Below are 19,015 nucleotides of genomic sequence, written 5' to 3'. Positions count from 1 at the left end.
TGATTGTTTGTTTGAAGTTTTGGAGCACAGTCCTCATAAAGCAATCGACAACAATGAGAGAAAAACATTAGGAAACCCCTTTGACGCAGCTTTGAAGAGCTGCCCAGAGGGTTTAAGAGACCTGAGGCAGGTTTGATATCAGGGGTTCTGCCACTTTCTCCCAGAAGGACCTATTCACAAGTGTCCTGTATAAAGTTAGGGGCAACATGTGAGAATTATGGCAAGCATTTATTACCTTTGAGAATGCCAGCCTGCAGCTCCTCCTCGCTCTGGGATCAAGCTCAGTAACAGACGTGCTTCATATTTTTTTTCCTTATATGGGAAGAAGGGAACAGGTACTGGCTTGTGCTTCTCTTCCAAAATCCAAAATCCATCTTGGGATGGTGTACAAAGAGAAGTGCACAAAACTGCTGGATAGCTGGCTGGTTGAGGTCTCTGGCTGTGGAGCCAGAGGTTGGGAGTTCGATTCCCCCACTGTGCTTCTTTGACAGGGGCTGGACTCGATCAATAGGGTCCCTTCCAGCTCTGCTGTTCTATGATGATGATGATGATGATTAAAAGCAAAGCAAAAAGGGTATGCTATGCGGATGAACCCTGGGAAATCTGTCATGACAATTACAGTACTTCTGGAAGTCGGTGTGGTGGAGGGAAAAGGCCTTTATAGAACTCATAGCTTCAAACATAATTTGATCAGACTTATTTTCGATGCTTCTTGATTTCGAGGGGAAGAACCATTGCTTGCTCTGAGATGCCCGGCATGCAAAATCATACACTAGGCACGCTTGGGCATATCAGGGCTAAAAGCATCACAGTAGATTTACCAATGTAGTAAAAGACTGGACTAGCTGAGATGCACAGAACTGAGTCAAACTCAAGGGAAAAAATGAATACATTAAAAAACACAAAAACCTTGTGGCACTCTAAAGTCTGTTATATTTTAATGTGAGCTTTCATTGACTTCAGGGTGACACAAGTTTTTTTTGTCTTTTTTTATGATGATGATGATGATGATGATGATTTTCTTTGGGTTTTGCCTGAGATGCTTGCACAGACTAACATGGCTGCCTCTTCCAGAATCGAGCATGTTTGCTTGGTCTGCAGAGACAGGTATGTCAGCAATTCAGGTACGTGCATCTGTCGCATCGTTTCAGGAGCAACAGTTTAAGCCGGTAAATGCCAACGTCTTTGATGTTCACATCCGGCAGGCAGGATACTTTTCAGTTACAAAAACTGCCCCTGCAGGTTATTAGCTGACGTGTCACTAGGAAAGAGCCAGCGAGCAAGTTCCATAAGGCAAAACAGCTCATTGTTGTTCTCTGCTTTTATTTGTTGATGATAATTTTCCAAAAGGAAAAATTAAGCTTCAAGCTACCTTTAGCTCAGAAAAGGAGAGGAAAGGAAGAGAAGACCTTTATGTTCCATTCTTAAAATTTCTTCTTGAAGATTAGCAACAATCCATGGAACAGCGCCAGTGCAACCAGAGAACCTGCAGTTCTCCATAAACAAATCTGCAGCAGGAGGAAAGGACAATGATGTGGTGTGGTTTATTTTTCTGCACTTCTGCTGGTGGCTCCTTTTTCTCACTTATAGGAATGAACTATCCACCCAATCCCATCCATCAAGCAGAACTGAAGAACAGATGAGGAGCTGCTTATGGAGAAAATCCAAAGCTGCACTCTGTGGTTGCTACATAGCTGTTAAGAGACAACAAGGATCTCAAAGTTGTGACACAACATCCTTAGCTTTTTATTTATTGGTGGCAGATGCTGGGGCAGCTTATGACCTCTGTGGTTTCTCTCCACTTCCAGATGTTAAAGGAATATGTGCCACACAATGTCCTTGCCCCCCCTTAACTAGTCTGCTGCTAGAAGTGCAGGAGAGAATTCTGTCCTGTTGCTGTTGCTGAAATAAGTTTCAACTGGCAGTCCAGTGCTTGGGGGGGAGCCATTTGGCCCTTTGCTTCAGGCAGCCAAATATTCTGTTGTGCCTGGAATTAAGAATAACTGAAGAGCAATAAAAGGAACAGGGCTTTTCTATCCTGTACAGTGGTGCCCCGCATAGTGAGGTTAATCCGTTCTGGATTAACCATCGCTATGGGGAAACATCACTATATGGAACAAAAAAAGCCCAAAACTCACCGTTATGCAATGTTCCTCCATAGCGCAGGCATTTTCGCACCCTCGGTAAGTGAGGGCAGGGCGTGAAAACACTGCGCGCAGCCATTTTGGGTGTTCCGGTGGCCATTTTGGAACCGCCGATCAGCTGAATTTTAAAAAACACTATGCGAAAATTGGTAAGCGAAACGCAAAGCAAGTTTTTGCCTATCTAGGCATCGGTATGCGATCGCATTAGCGATCCCAAAAAACGGATCGCTATGCGAATTCGTCGTTAAACAGTGCGCTCGTTATGCGAGGCACCACTGTATATGTCTAGGTAAAGGTTAAGGTTCCCCTTGACATTTAGTCCAGCCGTGTCCAACACTAGATTGCGCAGTGCTCATCCCCGTCTCCAAGCCATAGAGCCAGCGTTTGTACGTACTGTATACAGTTTCCGTGATCAAGTGGCCAGTGCAACTAGACATGGAATGCCGTTACCTTCCCACCAAGGTGGTACCTATTTATCTACTCACATTTTTAGATGCTTTCGAAGTGCTAGGTTGGCAGGAGTTGGGACAAAGCGACGGGAGCTGACTCCATCATGTGGATTCGATTTTACGACTGCTGGTCTTCTGACTTTGCAGCACAGAGGCTTCTGTGGTTTAACCCACACCGCCGCCTCATCCCTTTATATGTAAAGTGAGAACTTTCTATCAGTAAAGTGAGAACTTTAACCTCCACAACTATATATTTATAAATGACAATGATATCCTTTCTAGTTCTTGTCAAGTTTCACAACAACCCCTTCTGAGAGTTTCCTAGCATAAAGTACTGTAGAGTGTTGAATTTTTGGTTAAATTTCTCTAGTTTCACAGCAGAAGTGCAGGGATTCACAGAGCAGAATAGCTTCAAGTCCCCCAAAGTAATCCGCCTAGTTTGTCATTCACTGGCACTTACAGTCTCATTAAGTCACTCTGAGAAATTCTTAAGAAGAAAGAATAAAAGGTTTCATTACTTACAATTGTACAGATCAACAGCAAACTGACAAACAGAAATGACTGCTTCAGTATAACTAATTAGATTCTATGGCGGGAAAAATCACTGAGCACAGAGGTGGGACTCCCTTTGAATTTGGAGACAGGAGGAAACTATTGGTTACTGCTGGCTAGATTGACAGACATACCAGCCCTGAAGGGTCCCTCCTAGCCACACCTTCTCCAGACAGCATGGCAGGTTGTACAAACTCCAACATACAGTAGTCAAAACTGGTTTACAACTCCTTTCTTCTGGGGGCTCTCTGGGACTGTGTAGCTTGCTCAAGACCACACAGATGTTTCTCCTTCTCTCAGGAGCCACAGTGCAGAATCAAATTCCCAATCTGTTCTAAGATTCCAGCACATCTGTAGAACTCTCTGCTCTGCAGTCCCACAGGATTCTTCGGTGGAGAAGGACAACCTGGCACACACACACACCCCAAAAGCAACCATGGTTACTGTGTAGTTTCTGGAGGAACTATGGCAGTAGGAAATTTGGCAGTGGTGTGGCATTCACTGGGTGCCAGATGGTCCAGCACAACTGCCCAGCCAAAGAAGTGGCCCAACCCTGCACTAAACCAACAAAAGAAGGAGTTCTACCGACCAGACAAAATATGGTCCAAACTTTTAAAGTTTAAAATGTCTTCAGAGAAGCAGCCATCTAAGCATCACCACAACAGACCAGGTGTAACTTTCATTTTATTTTAAAACAATTTAGCATTTATTTTATTTTCCTACTGGAGTGAGCAGGAATGAGAGAGTTTGTGAGTTAACTTGGATCAAAATAATCTTATTGATGTTATATCTGTTTTTTTAAAAAAAACCAGTATGTGTAAAATTGCAGGTTTACAAATAATTTTACAAAGATTTTCTCTCTCCACCTTCCCTAGATGATCCCATGCCTGATGACAAAAAAAACAACTCTTCAGTCTTAAATTAGCTGTGTTAGACAGTGGCACTTAAAACAGCCTTTTTGTTTTTACTGCCACAAATTCATTGTTGCCTTTACTGCAAGAGTCTATCTAGCACAACTACTCCACAGGAATATAGACAAGAGCAATATAAAGCATATAGGTCAGTATAATATTGTTTTCCTCCAACTTGAACAGGCCCACTGACTTAGCTACTCAATGGAAAGCCAGCCATGAAGTAAATCCCACTGGGTCCATGGGTGTAACCACCGTTCGAACGAGGAACGGGGCCCTGGCCACAAAGTTTTAGACTAGGAGCTGGGTAGAGCACCAGAGTCACCTCGACTGTTCTTGTTGATGGGGGTTAAACCCCTTGTGCAAATTACCACATAAACCGATGGATAACTCAGTGGTTGAGGTTTCTGGCTGCGGAGCTGCAGGTTGGGAGTTCAATTCCCACACTGGACCTCCTTGACAGGGGCTGGACTGGATGATCCACAGGGTCCCTTCCAGCAATGCAGTTCTAAGATGAGTATGAGTTTCGCGTGAGGGCCTGTCATTTGAAAAGGGCCTTCTCCTTCACCAGAACTTTATTACATCGTGGATATCTGCCAGCTCGGAACACCGAAGCCTTTTTGCTCGACGTGATTTCTGGCACCGTCGATCCCCTTTGCAGGGACGTGGCTCCAAGCCATCCGGCGGCCGTCTGGAGACAGAAAAAACAAACAAAACCCAAGGGCTGGGGCCGGGGAGGACGATCTCCGCCCGGCCTCACCTTTCCTCCCTGCAGGAGGCCGCCGCCTTCGAAGTGGGCGAGGTGGGGCGGGGGCGAGAGCTGGCCGGGCGGGTCCTCCCCTCCCCTCCCCTCCGGCTGCTCCGGGCTATAAAATCCAGGGGAGCTGCACTCTCGCCACCCCTCCTGGCTTAGCCTTGCGCCCCGGACCCGCTGCCCTTTGCTCCGCTGCCGCTCAGTCCCAGGCCCCATCTGGCACCTCCCGCCATGAGTTATTCCCGGTCGTCGGTGTACTCCAGCTCTTCCTTCAGGCCCGGCGGCGGGGCCTCCGTCCGCTTCGGCCCCATGGCCAGCGCGGCCAGCGTCTACGCGGGCGCGGGGGGCTCGGGCTCGCGCATCTCCGTCTCCCGCTCGGCCAGCCTGGGCTCCAGCTACCTGGGCGGCGGCGGAGGCGGCGGCTCTGGCGCGGGTTTCGGCGGGGGCTATGGCGGGTACAGCAGCAGCTTCTCCGTCTCCGGCTCTGGGGTGGTCCAGAACGAGAAGGAGACCATGCAGGATCTCAACGACCGCCTGGCCAGCTACCTGGAAAAGGTGCGCAGCCTGGAGGCCGACAACCGCAAGCTGGAGATCCAGATCCGAGAGCACATGGAGAAGAAAGGGCCCATCGCCCGCAACTGGAGCCACTACTTTGACCTCATTGAAGACCTGAAGAATCAGGTGAGGAAAAGCCTGCGGGGTGGGGGTTGCACCTACACTGCAGGGAGCGGGTGCCCTGGATGGCCCATCTAGGCTGAGAGCAACACAGCCGTGTATTTATGTTCCCAACTTTAGAATCAGCGCCCTTCATCTCAAATATGTTCCTAGAGTTAGCTAGGTAGGCAGTTAGGGTGGAGAACCCAAGATTTTTCCTGATCCTAAGACTCCCGTTTCCCATCAGCCTTTGCCAAGATGGCCAGTAGATGATGGGAAAGGGAGTGTCCAGGTTATGTATCCCAATCCCCTTCTCAAGAGATGTGTAGACTGCATTGGCCTTCATCGGAAATTCCAGAGAAGTTTAGAATTGTTAGAAGTCACAACAGTTCATTGTGTGAACTGAAATAGTCATTAAAAGTAGCCGCCATCTCTCCTTTTTGGATGGCAAAAGAAAAAAGCAAAAGGACTTTTAGAAAAAATTAACTGGGGTTTAAATAAAACAAACAGGGCAGGAAATGATGCTAGAGAGGAGATTACTTAAACTGCATATGTATTGAAGACTCTCACCCTTTTGCTGTGGCTTGACTACTACTGTTTGGCTTCCCTCCATGGAGATAACAGGTTTATTATGCAGACTCTCATGTTCAAATAGGAGAGAACCCACTGAATGGTTTTTCTTCCATTAATTCAACAAGAAGCTTGGCTCTGTCTCATGTGGACCTCACTCTCATGTGTTTGCACCCAGTGCACTTGGTACAAAACAAGATTGTTTGCGAGAAAAGAACGGTAAAGGATGTGTAAGGGAAATGTTCATATGGCTTAGCTCTGAAACCCATCCACAGTGACTCCAAAATGCCTAGAAACTCATTATCGTAATACAGACAATTATGATGCCTTTGGGCAAGGGATGTGTTCTAACCACATAGTGATTTAACTGGTTCCTGCAGGCATTTCCTTGGCATTTAACATCCCAAGCACATAGCGCATGACACCTTGGAGGCTTGAGTTCCACTACCTTTAATTTGAGAAATTACTCATAGAAAAGGAGTTCCTACCTCTATCTCTGTAAAACGACTCACACAGAGGCCATTCCCTGGTCCTGACCCGACCAGATAGGCGGGATATAAATTAAATAAAATAAATAAAATATTTCACCTTTAAAGTTACCACCACTGCTGCCTTTTAAAAATCCTGCTTAATGTTTTAGTGGCCACCCAGTAAGCTGTGGCTCAGCAGGTGAAGACTTTTCCCATAATGGGGGGGGGGGAGCTTTCTCTGATGAATGTCTAGAGAGGAACTCTGCCAGGGCGTGAGAAAATTAACAAGCAACCCATTGCAAAAAGGTAAATCTGCCTTAAGCCATTCCATGATTCCAGCGTAGGCTTTCCTAACTGACTTTCTGGACAATCCAGGGTTCAACGGTTGAGTATACAGGTTAATGATTTCCAACAAATGGAGGACTGATCTTTGTCACAGCATGGACTATGCAAAACTGCAGTTGTGAGACACACTTACCTAAAATGAGATGTCTTCAAGATCTCACCTCTCCCTAGAACTCATGCTTGGAAACCCAATTTTGTAATCCAATTTATGGGGACTCACCCTCCCTATACCTTTAACTAAACTTTTTCAATAGACACAGACATTCTTCATTGAAAAAGCATGTTTTGACCTTGTGAGCAATGCTCAGAAGAGTAGAGCAGGAACTCCCCTTGCAGAGATGTGAAATAGTTAAAGGTACAGTTGCCTTGCCAAGGGTGGGGGAGAAAAACCACAAAGGGGGGCTGGTTTGGGTTACTATTTGTATTCCACCTTTGTGCCACTGAGATCCAGGTAGTGTTTAAGGCTCACCTTCTCCCACATTAGCCTTGCAACAACTACCTTCAGGGGGAGAGAGTGACTGAGCCAAAATCACCCAGTGAATTTCATAAGGACTAGGGACTTGAGCCCAGATCCTTCAAATCCTTAACACTTTAAGGACTCTCTCATGCACACCTTCATATTTTACTAATTGTACAAATCAGTTACATTTCACTGTTATTATATAGGTTAATTTTATTTAGGTCATTAAAAAAAACACTGGCTATACCAAATGACAAGGAAGTTCTCCATAGAGTACAGCAGGGTGAGGAAGAAGCCTTGTAGATTGCCATGTCTCACCCTTGGCCAGGGTGGCGAGGGGTGATGGGAGCTGGGAGTTCACAACTAAATGTGGAGGAGCACAGTTTTCCAGTCTTGTTGTCTATACTGTGACATATTAGATGGAGAAAGAAAGACTATCACACTCATTCTGAACTTCTGACTTGAATTTTGGTTCCTCCTTTTGCTCTTGCTGAAAAGAAAAGCACTCTAGAAGTATTGTATGAATTGACCCTTGATAGTACTTAACCGTACGAGCTAAGGCGTGGCCAGCATCCATGCCATATATCCCTGGTGGCTGCTAGGACTTTACCACCCTGGCAGGAGCAGAGTCTGAAAAGTTTCTTCCTTCCTTTTAATTTAATTTTTTGCCCTTCCTTTCTTTTTAATGGGAGTTGTAGTCCCAAAATGTAATATTTTAAAACTCTGAGCAGGACAAACTGCTCATGCTTTCCCCTCCTTCCATTTTGCTGGCCCAGCAGTCTGAACTTTGCAAAGTCGCTGGATCTAATCATTCTTATAAACTTTCCCACAATACCCCAGACCCTAGTGTCCTTCTGAGCCCTGGTAGAGAATACACACAGAGAGGGAGGGAGCGCTTGGGTGCTTTTATTGGCTTGTTATATAGACCTGAGTCATGTGAAATTGGCACATGAATGGAGAGTGGAGGAATGGAGAGGAACATCTGAATGTGCAGTAGCCATTTTGGTTCCACACTAAACTAGCTGGTTTTCTTTTTCTTTTTTCCCTTGCGGAGAGCTGCTGGGGGCAATATATGTGCCCAGGGCTAATGGGTTCACACTCTTCCAGTACTAAATACCAACAGGCAGTCTGTGAGCATTCAACAACAACAAGAACAAAAATCTTTGCACTTCCTAAATTTGGTCACCCAGAGTCAAAGGCCTGGTTAGCCCAACCTGGCTAGGGTGCAGTTATTCTCAGGAAAGCATTTATCTGAAATTAAGTCTTGGTGCCATTCAGAGGGATTACCGTTTACTTCATAACAGACTCCTGTGCCTTAGGTGGTGGCAGAAGGTTCACAGTGGACACGCAATGATAGGTTAGACCAGTGGTTCTTAACCTTTGTTACTCGGATGTTTTTGAACTGCAACTCCCAGAAACCCCAGCCAGCACAGTTGGTGGTGAAGGCTTCTGGGAGTTGCAGTCCAAAACTCCTGGGTAACCCAAGGTTAAGAACCAGTGGGTTAGACATATTTTCCAAAGGTTAGAGGCCATTGGAAGTCTCGCAAAGGGAAAACCCTGCCCTGCTCTAGAAGATCCTAAATGGTGGCTTCCTAATAGGGTTGAAAGGGCCATTCTTGCCAGGAAGGCAGGTAGATTATGGGAAGTTTGTTCTCATGACTCATAGGTAATCGATTTGCAAACAAAAGGCACACACAAAGATAATGGCTGGGAAAAAAACGGCTGTAGCACCTGGAAAAGACAGGTGTATGGGACAAAAGGGAAAGGAGGGATGTTTAGAGGGTGTGGTCACACCTGGCCAAGCTGGAAAGAACACCATGAAAATGTCCTGATAATTTGTGTACCTGTACTATGTTTGGCAGAGAGAGAGAGAGAGAAGCAATTTCAGGCACACTATACCACCCCTCAAATAATTGTTGAGTTAATAACCCAGATTTGTTTTAAGCCAGGTAGGGCCTGCATTAGCATTTGTGGGGCCCAAAATATGTCACTTAATGCCATAATGTGTTTCCTGGCAGCTGCCCCCACAGGTCCACTGTGAGGTGTGGTTGCCTGGAGCACAATGAACACACCTAATAAATACTCCAGGGAACATCTCTTCACCACAGCTTCCTGTTATCTGTTCCTGCAAGAAACAAAAGCCTTATTTAATGGACAGGGATGTCCCGTAAGGGGAAGCAATGGTGCCCTTCCCACACACACTTTTATTCTCCTGACAGAGAGGAGGAGTTCGGAAAAGAAGAGAGAGGATTCTAATAGAGAGCCAGTGAAGAAAGGCCAGCAGCAGGTTCTTTCTGTGCCTTAAACTTGGGAGTGGGACAAGGCAGAAAGTAGATCTGGAGTTGATAGTTGCGGACAAGGATGTCTTGCTCCCAACAAATTAGAATAATGTCTCCCGCCCACCCCAAAATTGTACTACTTAAATGAAGAAAAATGAGGGTGGGGATGGGCAGTCTTTGAACCTATAGATGTTTTGTCCAAAGGCTCTTTAGTCAGTGGTTCTCAACCTTGGGTCCCCAGGTGGTGCTGTCCCAGAAATCCTGGCCTGCTCAGCTCGTGATGAAGGTTTCTAGAAACTTTAGTCCAAGAGCATCTGGGGACCCAAGATTGGGAATCACTTCTCCAATAAAAGCCCCACTCAAATTCCCAGTCATAAAAGCATACATTCTTCTACCCTACGGCACCCGTACCTTGTGGTAGAGGTAGACGTGGGGGCAGCTGTCAGAAAACACATGATGATCTTAAGTGATCTCTCCTGTGCCCCAGGAATGCTGACCTTTCTCTTCAGGCAAGCTTTCCCTTAATGACTGGCTGCCAGTGTGGGGTTTTTTAGAAGGATGAATGTATGTCACTGCTTTCAATGTGATTTTATGTTGTTTTTGTTTACTGTCTTTTACTGTGGTAAAATCCTTTGATCCTTTTCTTGTTAGCTTTAAATATTGTCTTTTAATGATGTAAGCTGTCTTGGGTTCTTCTTAAGGAGAAAAGTGGGGTAAACATATATTTTTTTTAATATGAGGAACATGGGGCCTCAAATGCCAGATGAGAACTCTCTTGATTCTTTGGTATTCATCGCACCGTATCTGGAAGGCTGCACATTCCTTAATTTTTTGGATCTTAAAACATCCTAGATGCCAGTTACTTGTTTGATTGGCCAAGGGTGAAAAGAATATAATACTTAAGAACAAAGAAGGCAAGTGGAAAAGAAGATAGGGTTCCTGCCTCTTTAATATTATGAAGAGGAAATTTCAGCCACGGTTACTTCTGTGCCAAACTCCACCTTATTAAATTCTCTCTTTGACGCCCCTGTTACAGGTGTAAGGCAACCTGCCCTCTCTTTTTGTATGGCCACTCTCTTAATGAAAGTGATGATGGTGGCGGGGCAGCAACACACCAACCTGCTTTGCTGAAGCAAGTGGTGTCTCTTTAAGAGTCTTAGCCCCCAGGCCTCCCTGTTGCTTTGGGAACAGGAGAGGTGAATTGCACCTGTAATGGCTTAGGCAAACAATGGGAGCTGTGTAGGCTGGCTGGAAACCAATAGGTTCAGGTGCTGCTGGCCCTCTTCAAGGAACAAAGAGGAAGTTAGGCAGTTGTGTTGAGCTGCAGAAGGCTGGGAAAGTAATTAGAAGAACCTGTGGTCGGCACCTTCATAGGGGTAATCTAACACAGTTCATGATCAACTGGTGTAAAGGTGAAGGTTGCCAATGTCATATCAGTCCCTGCACTTCTACCTCTAACTGCATCTTGGTTGGCAGACGTTAGTAGGTGATCTTTCTCCCCGTGGTTAGAGAAAAATAACCTTCAGATCAAGCTGCTTTTAAAGAAGCACTGCAAAGGCAGTGACACTTTTCTGTAGTCAGTTGGCAACCTTTCTGAGGTCTCGTATGCTTCTTTAACACTGTGCTCATGCCTGTGTCTTGCACTTCTTTCTGTGTCCTTAGATCTTCGACCAGACTGTGGACAACTCTCGCATTGTGCTGCAGATTGATAATGCTCGGCTGGCCGCTGATGATTTCCGTGTCAAGTGAGTAGATTTTCTTCTTCTTTGACTTAGCAGGCACTGGGACCTGCCTGGGGAACGTCTTTTAAAAGTCTCTCGTTACACCTATTATTTTTTATCCAGAAAGCTAAAATGAAATAGAAGTCCAAATTCTGGCCCATGAAATACTGAAGCCTCCAAGTGGTGTAAACGAAGCAGGTTGATCAAATATGCTGAATAGGGGTTTTAATTAGCCCCCCCGCCCGGCTTCTAGGATTTCAGGATGGGCAGAATGACAATCATATGTGTGCAGTCATGAGGGCTAGTGACCTATTTTCTGATTTTAAAAAATATCTTCTTGGAAGAAGCTATGTTGCAACCAGCTGCACATTTTCTGAACTGGCATAAGATCACAACATAAGCCGAGTCCCACCTCCTTCTCTCCAGAACCCATCATCACCAACCTAACACACAGTGACATAAAGGGAATACAATCTGTGTTATAAACTGCTGGTAGTGAAGGTTCATCCCTCCTTTTCTGACTTCTAGATTTGAGGCTGAACTGGCCATCCGCCAATCAGTGGAGAATGACATCAATGGCCTCCGCAAGGTCATTGATGACACCAACATGACTCGCCTGCAGCTCGAGAGTGAGATTGAGGCCCTCAAGGAAGAACTGCTGTTTATGAAGAAGAACCACGAAGATGTGAGTTCTGCTAGCGCTGAGCACAAGGGCTGTCGGAGCAGTCCTTTGATGCAATAAAAGGGCTCGAGTCCTGTCATAAACAGTGTTTTTTTAAAAAAAGCTTTTGCCCTTTGAGGAACCTTCTCAACATCTACATAGTCAGCGTTGGCTCATGTTGTGTCTCCATCTGTTGCCTTTTCTCCTTTTAGGAAGTCAATAGCTTGCAGGCCCAGATTGCCAAGTCCGGACTGACGGTTGAAGTAGATGCTCCCAAGACACAGGATCTGTCCAAAATCATGGCTGAGATCCGGGCCCAGTATGACACTCTGGCTCAGAAGAATCTTGAAGATCTGGACAAGTACTGGAGCCAGCAGGTGAGCAGAAGAGGTTTCATGTGTTGCTCCTAAAATAAGTGAATGCTGTCTTTCAGCACGCCTGCACCCTACAATTTATATTTATTTGTGTTAGTGACATATAGATCCTGCATTTCCTCCAGTGCCCCTCTTCTTCCTCACTTTATGCTCACAGAAATAGCCTGGGTCGGGCTGAGAGAGGATGTGGACCAGGGTTGCTCAGTCATTTTATAGTTCATTTTACAGGACTCAGTCCTGGTTCTCCTAAATCCCAGTCTAACCTGCACAACTTACTGTTTTTCATTTGTCAGGATGAGACATGTAATCATTAAAGGGTAAAGTTCTGAAGAAGTAACTGTTTCAACTCTCTGTTTTCCTTCCTTTTCCCTTAGATCACTGAAAGCACGGTCATGATCACCCAGAACACGAAGGAGATTGAGACGGCCCGGGGCACCGTCACTGACTTGCGCCGCACTGTTCAGACACTGGAAATTGAGCTAGAGTCCTTGCGCAACCTGGTATGGATCCAAATGAGGAGTGTGGGGGGGGGGGAGGGAGAGTTAACACTCTGTCTAATAGAAAGTCGTCTTGGCAGTCATTCTGTGTAGCTGTCAAGAGTCCTTGCCTAGAGACAGGAAGGGTTCCCTTGCACTCCGACAGGGCTTTATTTAGTACAAACCCTGACTAAGTTTAGTGGGATTTGCTCTCAGGTATACGTGTCCAGGATTGCAGCCTAGGGAGTAGTGCTCTGTGAAAGGAAGGGAAAGCGTTTTGTGATACTTGAAAAGGGAGTGAGTGCCTGTGGTCCTTCAGGTGATGTTGGACTCCCAACTCCCATTGGGTCAGCCAACATGGCCAGGGACTAAGAATAATGGGAGTTGTAGTCTAGCAACTTGGGAGGAGGTGCAGATTTCCCATGGCTGCCTGAAGGCTTTTCTTGAAAAGAGAAAGAAATCCTAAGCATTCATAACAATAGATCTTTGAGAAGGTGCTAAGTGGAAGCTGATCTGCAGGGTCACCTTGAAGCAGTATTCTAAGAAAGGGTTGATAGGAATGATGCTGGAAAAGTATCCTTCCATTTGAAGCATACATCTGATTTTAAAAAAAAAAAAACTATTATATTAGGATACATGATCTCTGGTGTTTTAGGGAAGAGGAAGGAACCAGGAGAGCATGGGCTTTGTGTGCAGGTTTGGAGGATCCATCTCTGGGCTTCTCCAGATAAAAGGAACAAATCCCAAGTGATGGGAAAAGATTCTCTCCCCGAGAGCCTGCGGGTGCCATTTCACCCAGACTAGAGCCTTCCAGCCAAGATAGACCACAACTCCCACTGTCTGCAGCCATTCACTGTGCTGTTAAGGGTGACGGAATAGGTAGTCCAAATCCTCTGGAGAGTTCTGAGAGGCTGGATTAGACAGTATTTGGCTTGACGGAGAGGATGGCCTGGTATATAAGACTGTTTTCTGTGGTCTTCAAGGAGTAGCACAGAAGGTAACACACTGAGGACCCTGTGGAGGGATGAGAGCTAGTTTCCAAAGGAGACCCTCTGTGTCCCCCCCCCCCAAAATTAGATTAGAGTATGATGGGAATGGCCATTTGATCACTGCAAGAATTTCACCCAGGGGTGATTCTAAGTTCTCCTCCTGGTGTTCCTGCAGAAAGCGAATCTGGAGGGCAACTTGCATGAAGTGGAGGCTCGCTACGGCCTCCAGATGGAGCACCTCAATGGCCTCTTGCTTCGGACTGAAGCTGAGCTGGTGCAGATGCGGAATGATGTCCACCGCCAGGCAGAGGAATACCAGGCTCTGCTGAACATCAAAGACAAGCTGGAGGCAGAGATTGCTACCTACAGGCAACTGCTGGAAGGCGGAGAAGAGCTAAGGTAAGCCGGTCTCTTGTTTTTGTGGCAAGAAAAGCTTGATTTGAAGGCAGATCCTGGTCCTGCCATGAAGGCTAAGCAGGCTCAGTAAGGTATAGAGTGCAGACTTACTGTGGGGACAGTGGAGGTGGAAGGAAAACCCTGGGCTGGAAAAAGAGGAATGGTGTGGAATATTCTGGAAGATGTGCAATGCATTCTGTTCATCCAGGCTATTTACTGAGCATCTCTTGCATCATGAAGTCTCAGTGGAGAGTCTTCAGGTTTCAGCTTCCTCACTGAAATAGAGATGGGAGTCACAGGACCAATCTTAGGCAACTGAGACCAAATGCATGCATTATTTTATTCTGGAGCTTTAGGGACTCATTCATAATCTACCTGAAAGTCTAGAATTTCATATATTGGCCTAGCTTTGACAGATTTGAGGATATCGCTTGTCTTAGCCTCCCTGCCTCTAAAATGGAGCCAGCTTCAGGTTAGGGCCACAGAATCTATGTTAAAAGGGCAGGAATTATTTCAGATTGAGCACAATGCAAATACTACAGAATGGCTCTGACATCTTGTTCATCTCTTCCACCAGCCTGAAAGATGCATTACTGGAAAGTACCATGCAGACCACCCAGAAGGTGCACACCACCAAGACTGTGGATGGCAAAGTGATTTCGGAAACCAGTGAAAGCAGAGTCTTGAAGCGTTGAAACCTCCACTCTCACCCCACCCTGTGTACCAGGAAGCATAGCTCCCATGGCAACTGAGATGATGCACCTTTTTGTGCCAGAGCTGAAGGGGGGTCTGGGGAAAGTTGGAATATTGTTCAAATAAAGATATGTCATTCAAAGCAGCATTGTGTCTGGATTATTATTATTATTATTATTATTATTATTATTATTATTATTATTATTATTATTATTATTATTATTATTATTATTATTATTATTATTATTATTATTTATTGTATTTATACCCCGCCTATCTAGTCATTTCAACCACTCTAGGCGGCTTACAACATAAAACATAACAAGTTCAAGAAAATGTATAACAATTAATTAATTAAATGATTTTGCAATGGAAAAAATACAAACTAAATCAAATAAAGAGAGAAAAAAAGGAAAGAGGACAGGAATTAACTGGAAGAGAAGGCCTGCTTATACATCCACATTTTTAGTTGGTTCTTAAAAGTACCCAGCGAGGGTGCAGCGCGAATCTCTGGAGGTAGGTTATTCCAGATTATTATTCCAGAACATCTCTGATTGTTCTAGTGCGGGGACTCATTTTGCCTCTGATTTCAACATTAGGAGAGGTTTCCAACGTTTCTCCATTCAGGGAACACTTTCCATGGAGTTACATGTTATGGATGCCTTTGTGTATTATTTTTAGGGCATTATGGGCCACGTTCTGAGGTCCTGCTGCCTAAGCCTGTTTGGCATTATTTATTTAATTGTAAATAATGAGTCCAACAAGATGGTTGGACAGTGTCATCGAAGCAACCAACATGAATTTGACCAAACTCCGGGAGGCAGTGGAAGACGGGCCTGGTGTGCTCTAGTCCATGGGGTCACAAAGAGTCGGACATGACTAAACAACTAAAGAACCACAAATTTAATTGTAATACTGTACTTATATTCAACATGATTGCTCAAAGCAGTTTACATTCAATTGTACATGCAAGACAACATGAAGCAATATAAAAGCACTTTAAAAAAAATGATAATGAGCAATCAAGTCAATTCTGATCTCTGGCAACCCTTTTCAATGTTTTCTAGGCACTCAGAAGTGGTTTACTATTCCCTTCTGATAAGTAAAAAAAAAAACCTGTCCACAACCAATAGTGGAAGAAAAACACTATGAATAGTATTAATTATTACTGGCCATGGAAGGCTTAAATAAGCTAGCTGGACATGGGTTCTAACAGTGAGAGGTAGCAAGATCTAGAAGGTGGGCATTGCGTAGAAGCAGCCTATAGGATTCCTAATCCCATTGCCATGTTGTCTGGGGTCTTGAGGGATTTGTGAGCCAAGAAACTAACCCAAGTTGTGCTTGGAAGGTTCAGCTGTGTGAAGTTTATGTAGTGGCACCCTAATTGATGTAGAATCTTGTAGGGTCACTGGACACGTCTTGGGAAAGATGGCTTGCTAAGAGAATGCATGTGACATGTGCCAAATGTTCTTCCAAGGCTGCATGCAGCAGGAGAAGATTAATGGTGATGGGCAAGAGTTTTCTTTACAGGGAAGCTTATTAGCCACCCCTGAGCTTCCCGTGGAGGCTGCTGCCAGAAACAAAATACCAGCAAATTGCATGAGTTACCATTTCGGAACTCAGAAATTTTACCTGCTTTAGGCCACCACTCCTAGGATGCTGCAGGCAACCTCTCTGGGTTATTTTGTTCCATTGCATCACGGCTATTTTTGTCTCCTTAGTAGCAACTAGAATTAGAGGTGAACCAGATATTGGCAACCGAGCATAAAAAGAGCACTTCTGGGAAAGCTATAACAGTGAATATACTGTTGAATTCTCATCTGCCTTTGATAACTTGGCCAATGATGTGGTGTGACAGGAGTCACAGTTCATCATCTGGAGAGCTGAAAGGTCTTTCTCCTATCTAGTCCAGCATCTCCTCTTCCACGCCTCGGTGCTTCTAGAAAGCCTACAAGCAGTTCCCAAGCAAAGTTGTGCAGAAGGAGGATTTGGATATGGTTGAAGTCCTTCTTTCCTCATGTCACTTGGTGATGGGCATCTCTCAAGATATCTAAGAGGTTCTGTCTTCAGCATAAGCCCTGGCTGAGATCTGGAAGTGGGGAGGGATTACAACTCCCATCATGCCTTCCCATAAGATATGCTGGCCGGGGTGGATGGGAATGGCCATCCAACAACAACTCTGTGGGCCAAACATTCCTCATTCCTTCCCTTAACCATTTGATTGCCTCCTTCCCCACCCACCTATTTTCTTCCAATTTCCAAGCAAAGCTGCAGTATGTGGAACATATCACCTGGAAGGAGGTGAGCAGATGTCTGGGCAAAGGATTAGAATCCTAACACTACAGAGATGGAAGGAACCTCCCACCACCACCACCACCCGCCAACATAATAAAGAGTCCAAACCTCTTCCAATATATAGCTGAAGCATCCCTGACAGCACCTAACCTCTGTTGAAAAACCTCAAATGAAGGAGACTCCATCACCTCTTCACGCCATTCATACCAGTGTTGGAACAGCTCTTATAGCAAAGAAGGTCTTCCTCAATGTTTAGACGTAATTTGGGTCCATTTGTTTGAGACTTACCCACAGAACTACAGGAACTACAGAAAAACAAACTTGATCCACGTTCCATGGGATAGACCTTCAAATACTTGAAGTTAGCTGCCTTATCTTCTCCAGACTAAACATATCCAGCCACCCTAATTGTTCTTTATAGGGCTTGGTTAATTTCCAGACCTTTTGCTACCTTAATCACCTTCCTCTGAATGTGTTCCAGCTTGTCCGTATCCTTCTTAAATTCTGGTGCTGAGAACTGGACAGAGTATTCTAGGTGAGGTGTGACCAAATAAGAAGAAAATGGTGGTACGTCTTCCTTGTAGGTCTGGATAGCTTAGTTAATTAGGTGTCTGACTGTGGAGCCAGAGGTGGAAAGCTTGATTCCCCCATTGTGCCTCCTGGGCAAAGATCTAGCCTGTGTGGTCTTGGGATAATCCCAGGATGTCCTCAGAAGAAGGGCACAAGAATCCACGTCTGAATAATCTCTATCTAGAAAGCCCAGGAAAGGGTCACCACAATTGACTGGATGGCACAGTTACTATTATTGCTTCCTTGAGGTGTACACTGTCCTTTTGTAATGAGATCCCTGTAGCACAAACTGCAAAAATTGCAAATTGCAGCCTCCAATTTCAACACAGAAGATCTGGTTATCTGGGACCCCAAAGAGTATCTTTTTTGTCCAGCCCTTGCCTGGATACCCACTAAGTCCAGACCGCCAGGCACAAGCAGCAGCCAAGAGTGCAAGTTACACCAGCAACATCCATTCATGGGAATGTCTGACTTGCCTACACTGATATATGGCTCACTTACATTCTCTTCGGATTGTTATAGAATACTCTGAATAGGGCTGACTTTCAAGAGGGTTCAGAACCTCTGGTTGATCTAAAATGCTACCAACAGACTGTAAACTGGAATGACTTACAAAGCACATAACTTCCTTAACGGTCATTGTATGAGTTGGTGTGTAGCCAACCTACAATATCCTGGGTTGGGGCTGCATGGATGTCTCTGGAACACATCCAGAATCACACCCTGCTGCTGCTGCTATGCCAAACCATATGTCTTCTGAGGTTTCCACCATTAACACACAAGCAGTCCAGACTATTTTGCCAGTGGATGAGGTATTCCTGAAGCATACGCCTTGTTTCCCTGCAGAATCATGCTATGAATTTGGTGGGAGGGAAGGTATGATGGGGAACAAAGGGTGGACTCCCCACTTGCCATGTTACCAGCAGAACTACTGCAATATGGAAGCAGTGAGGATAAGGGGGGGGGGTTATGTGCTGCTGGAGTTATTTCACCTCATATGCTGCCTTTTTGTAGGTTTGGCTGGGAGGGACCTTTTTGGGCTGGGTTGATTGTTCCTTTCTTGCCTTTGATTTTGAAGAGAGCCCTACCTCTCTGCTTAAGTGTCTGTTCCCCTCTCTTTTTAATCTGCTGGCAGTTAGCAGATAGTGCAGTGAGTTATGTTAATGTAGTCCGCAGGAATCTGCTCAAAGCAAACAGAGGAGTCTGTCCAAGCCTATTCCAGTAAACAGTCATTTCTGTACAGTGTGCTATT

At 45.2% G+C, this 19,015-nt stretch overlaps 1 protein-coding gene across 1 annotated transcript; it reads left to right on the top strand.

Annotated features, from left to right (window-relative positions):
* Positions 1 to 4,947: 4,947 nt before the first annotated feature.
* KRT18 (keratin 18) lies at positions 4,948 to 15,043 on the top strand. Its single transcript, XM_020778835.3, has 7 exons — positions 4,948 to 5,491; positions 11,251 to 11,333; positions 11,838 to 11,994; positions 12,183 to 12,347; positions 12,719 to 12,844; positions 13,985 to 14,208; positions 14,783 to 15,043. Exons 1-7 carry the CDS (start codon positions 5,042 to 5,044, stop codon positions 14,898 to 14,900), a joined length of 1,323 nt encoding a protein of 440 aa, XP_020634494.3. The 5' UTR covers positions 4,948 to 5,041; the 3' UTR covers positions 14,901 to 15,043.
* The last annotated feature ends 3,972 nt before the right edge of the window (positions 15,044 to 19,015 follow it).

Source organism: Pogona vitticeps, chromosome 2, assembly GCF_051106095.1.
Source record: "Pogona vitticeps strain Pit_001003342236 chromosome 2, PviZW2.1, whole genome shotgun sequence".
Taxonomy (NCBI): domain Eukaryota; kingdom Metazoa; phylum Chordata; class Lepidosauria; order Squamata; family Agamidae; genus Pogona; species Pogona vitticeps.
This window is presented reverse-complemented; position numbering and strand designations above follow the sequence as displayed.

Excerpts from the sequence above, each read along its gene's own strand:
- KRT18 (XM_020778835.3), top strand. The coding sequence starts at position 5,042 with ATGAGTTATTCCCGGTCGTCGGTGTACTCCAGCTCTTCCTTCAGGCCC. Across the intron at positions 5,492-11,250 it reads TTGAAGACCTGAAGAATCAG|ATCTTCGACCAGACTGTGGA; the intron begins GTGAGGAAAAGC and ends CTGTGTCCTTAG. Across the intron at positions 11,334-11,837 it reads GCTGATGATTTCCGTGTCAA|ATTTGAGGCTGAACTGGCCA; the intron begins GTGAGTAGATTT and ends TCTGACTTCTAG.